Genomic DNA, 6,930 nt, shown 5'->3' on the forward strand with positions numbered 1-6,930 from the left:
CGTGTCGCCGGCCGGGGCCCCAGCTGCCCGTCGCTGTCGGTGAGAGTCCCGCCCTGAGCGCGTGCAGGCAGCGTTCCCTGCAGGGGACCTTCCTGGGGGGCTCGCGGGGAGGTGCGCCCGGCAGCAGCCGCTCAACCGAGGCTCCCGGAGAGCCGGGCGCCTTCTGCGGGGAGCGGAGAGGTGGCGCCAGCTCCGGGGACGCTCACGGGGTGCGGGACAGGAACTTCGGACGGCGCTGTTCCGTGTGCTCTGCATAGATTGACTCACGCAGTCCTGCCACCCGCGGGACGTAGGTCCCGGGGATCTCCATTTTGCAGGGTCCCATTCTCCCGGAGGAGGACCCGGCGCTGCCGCCCGCCCCGGACCGAGCTGCAGGCGCGGGCAGGAGAGTGGGAAGTCTTGCTGCGGGGCCTGGCTGTCCCGGGGGAGCGCCCCCATTCCCCCCAACTCGCACCCCCCGCCCTCGACGCGACCCGCAAGTCCTGGCGCCAGCAAGACCGGAAGGGTCCGCTAGAGGGCGCTGCGGCGGTGGGCTCGGGGCGGCGCGGTTTGGCCCTCGCAGGCCGCCGTAGGCCCTATAAAAGGCGCGGCGCGCGCCTGTGCGTCCTTTCCCGGCGGCGACGGCGGGTGACGAGCGGCGGGCCTTCCCGGGAGCAGGCGGCGGCCGGGTAGCAGGGGTTTGGGTGGGGGGGGTCCCGGCCCTCCGGAAGTCCGCGCAGTGCCGCGGGGACGCGCTGAGCACCTGCCGCCCGCGCTCGCCGGGGGGGACCTCGGGGAGGCCGCCGCCGCCCCCGCTCGCGTGCGGCTGCCCCTTTGTGTCGAGAGGCGGGCTGACCGTCATCCGTGCGCTGTGGCCGCGCGTCCGGCCGTGTGTGCGGCGGGCCCGGGGCTGGCACTGCGGGCGGGGCCTCGCGCCGTAACCCCGGCGCTGCCCACGCTCGAGCCAGGCTGGGCCTCCGGGGCGCGGTGAACGGGCGCGCTGTCTCCCAGGGACACGCAGGCCTGGTGGCGGGGGCTCGGGGGCCGCAGAGCCGTGCGCGGGCCCGTTCCGGCCTCTGTAAAGCGGAGGTTTCTTTTCTTCTCTAGGGAGTGTGCCCGCTGGAACCCGCGCGCCTGGAGGGCGGCCCAGGTGAGGTGACACGTGGGCGCCGGAGCGCGCTCGCCCCGAAGTGCGACTGCTGCGCACATTCGGCCCCTTGGGCATCTCCTGTGTCGGGGTGCTTGGACTCCGTGCACAGGCCGGGCGGCTCCCTCAGCTGCCCCCAGAGGCGTTGCAGTGTGGCTGTGTGTCACACGTGCGTCATTCGGTGGCAGAGAGAAGAGAGGCTGATCTACGCCCAGTGTTCCAGCTCGTGAACGTCTGGGTGATTGATAGTCTGACACCCGGCCAAGCGCTTCGGCCTGGCCTGAGGCCCCCCGGGAAAACCCTCCCGCTGTCTCCTGTTCTTGGTGTCAGGTGGGCACGTGGTCGTAGGTAGTGGGCCACTGGATTTCCGGTGGGCAGGACAAAGGACGCCTCTCAGTACCTTCCTGCCACCTGCCTGGCCAGCAGGGTGGGTTTTTCAGAATCCCGCAGAAGCAGGGAAGGTTTGCTGGAACCTGGTCCCGTTAACAGTAACGATGACAGCCGACTTTTATTAGACTCTCATTTCGGGCTGAGCATTTTTGTTACTTAATACAGGAACGAGGGCAACGGTGTTGGCCCGGAGGGGCCCAGAAAAACTTCCGCCACCATCCAGACCGAGGTAAGAGGAGAGACGAAGCTGGCCTCCAGGCTGGGTGGGAGGGGACGGCTGCCCTGCAGGTGCTGGACCTGCCGGCACCCCGGATCCAGCTGCTCTGCTGGACCTGGGACGTCAGGGCAGATAGGAAGTGGCTATTTCTACGCTCAGTGCTCAGAACAGTGAGCACTAAGAATGGTTTGTAGCCGAACATGCCTTAGAGCAGCTGTGGCTTGCCGCTTGGCAGGCACACCACACCTTCGGGCTTCTAGCCAGGAGCGCCGAGCACGGCACCAGGTGCTTCGGTTTTCTGATTCGCCTGTAAGATAACACTCACGAGGTTCGAGTGAGCCATGCATGTGTATGAGCTGGTGGCCAGCTTCTGGCACAATGGGATTGACCAGGAGAGGGTCTCCTTCCTGGAAATGGTCATTCTGTAGGTCTGTTTGGAGGGTTTTCTGGAAGTCCTTGCCAGGTGTGTCGTGCGTCTGGCTGAGATCTGCTGTGAGTGGCCTGGGGTGTGTCGCTCCCTGCGGGGGCTTCCGAGCCCTGTGCCCACAGACACCCCTGTTTTAAGGACCCTTGAGACTAGCGGCGCAGGAGGCCATCTGGTCGGGCTGGGGAGGGGGAGGGACCCCAGAGGGCTGCACCTGGCTTTGTCCTGCCAAGGGCCCTGTAAACCAGGGCTCTGGTGAGAGGAGGGGGGGTGGCCTCGGTAACCCCACTGGAGTGACAGGTGTGACTGAGGCTTTCCCGCCTTCTTGCAGGTGGAGAGCTCAACACTGGTACAAGCAGGCGAGACCCGGGCTGGCTGCTCGGGGTGACAGACTCACCAATTTCAGGTTAAAAAAAGGAGAGAGAGTAAGATGTTTTGCATTTATTTTCTGAAGCATTTGTGCAGAACGTTGGTGTGTTGGAAAGCAGTCACGTGCGTTCAGCTTGTGAAGCTTGCACCGGGGAGATGGATCTGCTGGGCCAAGGCAGCGGGACCTGTTAAGTGTTGGTAGACACTGTTCCGGATTCCGGAAAGTCCAGGCGGGCTAAGGCAGAGAGAAGGGGTCGGAATAAACAGGGCCCGGTGGTCGTTCGCAGAGGCACATCCAGACGCTGCCGTGGCCTGGGCTCTGCGATCGGGTGGGGAGCCACTTCAGGGGCGGCGCGCCCCAGCTTGGAGGCCCCGGGCCTGTAGGGGTGGCCCAGCGTGTGCGCCTCATGGAGCAGGTGAGGGATGAGCAGGTTCTCCCCCTGGCACCCTGTGTCCTGCTGCTTAATCCTCCAGCCATTGTGTTCTAGGGGGAAGTAAAATCTTTGCAGCGTTTTCTAACCGCCCAGAGCCCACGATTCTAATTTTTTTTTTCATTAAGATTTATTTTAGAGCATAAGCTGGGGGTGGGGGTGGACAGAGGGAGAGAGAATCTGAAGCAGAGTCCACACTCAGCCGGAGCCTGACGTGGGGCTCGATCCCACGACCCTGAGATCGTGGCCTGAGCTGAAACCTAGAGTAGGATGCTCAACTGATGGAGTCACCCCAGTGCCCCAATTCTAAACTGTTTTTTGTGCTGTATTTGGATTACCCACCCCACAAGAGAGAAAGACCTAGATGGGGCAGAAAATTATTTTTTAATGTAGGTAAGGATGAGTTTTAGGAATCAATACTAAAAACATGGGTATTAGTTGAAATTTTGGAATACATTTTTCAATAAAAGTGTTTCTTTGTTGGCAAAACTTGAGATTGGTGTTGAATAAACCGTGTTTACTTGGTTTTTCCTCACAGTGATTAGCTGAGGCCAGAGCAGGAGGCTGGTGGGTACGTGTGTGCACATGCATGGCCACGCCAGTGGGCGCGGGGAGGAGGGCAGCTCGCTTTCCTGAGCTGTTGCCTGCTTATTTGGCTGTGTGACGTTCAGGGGTTCCCGCACAGCCTTTCCCAAGCATTATAACCACTTGGAGTTAAGCCTGCAAAGGTCAGTGGCCCCCAGGGACTTGAGGAGTAGGATCTCCTGCCCACCGCGACTTGGGATGGGGACGCAGCCCTTCCCGCAGCTCCCTGAGTCTCCCGGTGTCTGGGGTCTCTTAATAAACCCTGTGACTACTTGTGTGGATGTTTTGAAACCTTGCCTTTCGTCAAAACAATGCTGGGAGTTTTCAGTTCCCAGAATGGAAGCCTAGGGAGCCACGTGCTGACCCCTCCACGGGGTGGGTCACAGCTGCAGTCTCCATTCAGTGCACCAGCCTGGGCTCAGCAGTGGGGCCCCCGTGGGAAACGGGTGTCCGGCTCCTGCAGCTTCCCCTTGAGGAGAGGCAGGGAGAGTGCTCGGCTCTTGCCTGGATGATGGATTTTTCACCTAGTGGTTCATGGGTATCTGTGGAAGTCGTGCGCGCTGGACTGTAGGAGAGGGTCTGGGACGGGAGGAGCCCGGCTCCCCGTCGGTCCCTTCCTTGGGAACCGCAGCACCAGCCAGCGGCATCTGGCATCCTGTCACCACACCGCTCCTGCCCCCCAGAATGTGGCTCTAGGAGAGACCGTACCTGTGATGCCCGCTGAGGCCTCTCCAGCCGATGGGGACCCGGAGGACCACGCCGCATTCCGTCCAGCCTGGGCAAGAGCAGCCCCCCACCTCTGAGCTCAGGAGGCCGATGGCGGGTCTGGGAGGCAGGGCTCCAGCGTGGCGGGAGGGAACCCAGGGACACTCACAGAAAAGCTGTTTATTCACATCACACGTTCTTCAAAGTAACAAAAGTCCTGGGTGAGTCCTTCAGCCAGCCCTCGTGGTCAGGCTCCAGGAGCTGCTCCTGCCCCCCCCACCCCCTGTCCAGCTATGCGGCTCCCCTGTCTGGGTCGTTGGCATCTGGGGCTGAGGGAAGGACCCCTTCCCTGGTGGATGCAGGCCAGGCCTCCAGCTCCTGTGGTCCTGTCCTTTGCTGGGTGGTCGGGTGAAGAGGGAGGAGGACCCAAGGGCGCGAGTGGCTCTGGGGCCCCAGGCAGCCCCCTGGGAGTTGGGGGGGCGGGGAGCCGGCCATCAAGAGTACTTGGTGTTGGAGATCTTCTTCCAGAGCAGGGTCTTGAGGTGGCTCAGCACCAGCGAGTGGTGGGCCTCCACCTGGCTGGCCAGCCCGCTCAGCGTCGTGCAGGTGCGCAGCTGCTTGCCCAGCTCCTCGTGCAGGTCGGCGGGGGCGCCGGGCAGCAGGTAGTCCCGCAGCAGCTCGCACACCTTGGCCAGGTTGGGCTGGATGAGGTCACCCTTGCACTGCCGCATGAGCTTGTCGCAGGGGGCCCTGCAGTCCCGGCCGTACGTGCAGTCCGAGCTGCGCTCGCAGCGGCGGCCCTGCAGGAAGCGGCGCACGGCCGCCTCGGGGGCCACCTGCTGCAGGTCGGCCATCTTGAAGTCGTACTTGGCCGTGTAGCCCACGTTGGCCAGCGTGGTCTCGCACATGTAGAAGGTCCCATAGGCGCCATGGAAGAGCTCCTCCACAAACTCCAGCAGGCCGATGGCGATCTTGGCCCTCCAGGGCCACGCGGGCCCCAGCCACCGCTGCAGGGCTGTGTGCAGGGCCGGGGGCAGCAGCGGGCGCAGGAGGGGCGGGAGAGCGGCCCCGTGCCAGGAACCATGTGGGACCCCCTCGGTGACATAGAGGTCCCCACAGGAGCCCAGCAGCCGGGACGCGTGCTCCTCCTGGAGGGACAGCAGCAGCAGGAACTCGTTCCGTTGGAGCAGGGCCCACACCGACTTGGCCTCAGCCAGGGACACCCTGCTGTCCTTGTTGAAGTCGGCCATGAGCAGGACCTGCCCAACCAGCGCGGGCAGGGAGGGCAGGTCTCCCAGGTTCGCCTGACACGGGAGACCCAGAGAAAAGGAGACCGTGTCATTTCAGGGCCAGCGAGCCTGACTTGGTGGTGGGTTTCTACGTTGGCAGGGTGCCCGCCTTGACCTAGTCGGCTAGGACCCCTGGGTGTCCGCTGGGTGCATCTGCCAGCTTGGGAGAGCCCGGCCCCCAAGCACACGGAGGGGACAGCCCAGGGCTGTGCAGAGCCCCCTCGCCGACCACTGGTGCACCGTCCTTTCTCCAGGAGCTGCTCCTGGGGCCCTCGTGTCCCTGCATCTCCACTGGTGCTCGGGGAGCTGGGGAGCGGGCACTTGGATCTGCTCTCACCCCGCTTCCCATGCGCGGGGTCCTCTGCACCCAGTAGGTGCTCCCCTGAGCGAAGGTCTGCCTGGAGCTGAGGTCCAGCCAGATGCCTGGCTCCTGCCCTGAACTCCGCACGGCCCCCAGGAGCCAACTGACCTTGAGAAAGCTGAGGGTCATCTCCCGGAACTCCTTAATTGAGGTGCCCCGAGTGGGCTTGTCGAACAGCACCAGCTCCTGCCGGGGGGCCGGGTCCGACCTGGCCTTGGGGTCCAGGCCCTCCTCGATGCCACACTTAATGGTCACCTCCTTGCCCTGCCACAGCCCGCTGTACACCTGCATGGGGCCACAGGGGTCCTCGAGCAGACGTCCCCTCCCGCTGCACCTTGCGCCCGAGCCCCGGGCCCCCAGGCCAAGGGCCCCAGGGCTGACCCCAGCCAGAGCCTCCTGGGCTTACCTGCTGGCCTGGGACGGAGGACAGGCACGTCCTCCACTCCACCTTGTGCAGGTTGCACAGGTCCTGGCAGATGGAGCCCGAGATGATGCCCTTGCGGTACTGGTCACACTGGGGACGGGAGGAGGACACCACGAAGTGGCCTGAGGAGGCGGGGCCCCTCCCCCACCATCCACACGTGGCAGGTTGAGGTCCCGTCGCATCTGCCGGTTGCCCCCTGGTTCTTAAGCCCCTCCACGTCTCAGAGGGGCCCCCAGACCACAGCAGCTGGGAACCAGCAGGCTCCGGCCACACCTGACCACGCGGAGGGCCACGGCACCCACGGCCTGGCAAGAGCCTCTGCTCCCTGCGGCCCCTCGCAGAGTCCGCGGCGACCCCCACCTCCTGCGAGGTGCGCAAGTCTGGGTCTCCCTGGCGTGGGCTCTCCCCGGTTCCAGGAAGCAGGAGCAGCAGAGCCCGAGACACGAAGGGGCCCTGCCCCGAGGGTGGCGGGAAGGGGCCCGGCCAGGCCGCCTCATTAGCCAAATGCCCTGGGAACCACTAGCAGCAAGAACCAGGCTGGGCTCCGGAGCCGCGGTCGCCCCCCTGGCCCCTTCCCCTGCAGCCCCCCGAGCCCTGCAGGTCCGGGCT

The 6,930-nt window shown here is 64.5% G+C and overlaps 1 protein-coding gene and 2 non-coding genes across 3 annotated transcripts; 2 read left to right on the forward strand and 1 right to left on the reverse strand.

The window, feature by feature from the left end:
* Positions 1-1,088: 1,088 nt before the first annotated feature.
* On the reverse strand, positions 1,089-6,840 carry LOC116629475 (divergent protein kinase domain 1B-like; the record flags this gene model as incomplete). The annotated part of the gene is made up of 3 exons (XM_032399756.1): positions 1,089-5,551; positions 6,006-6,182; positions 6,304-6,840. Coding segments are annotated over 3 exons (1,524 nt in total), but the record flags the coding sequence as incomplete, so codon positions are not given.
* Positions 1,256-1,384, forward strand: LOC116629477. Its single transcript, XR_004298753.1, has one exon. It is a non-coding gene; the product is annotated as a small nucleolar RNA SNORA17 (small nucleolar RNA).
* Positions 1,802-1,937, forward strand: LOC116629476. Its single transcript, XR_004298752.1, has one exon. It is a non-coding gene; the product is annotated as a small nucleolar RNA SNORA43 (small nucleolar RNA).
* Positions 6,841-6,930: the final 90 nt, after the last annotated feature.

This window comes from Phoca vitulina, unplaced genomic scaffold, assembly GCF_004348235.1.
Source record: "Phoca vitulina isolate PV1807 unplaced genomic scaffold, GSC_HSeal_1.0 scaffold1086, whole genome shotgun sequence".
Taxonomy (NCBI): Eukaryota; Metazoa; Chordata; class Mammalia; order Carnivora; family Phocidae; genus Phoca; species Phoca vitulina.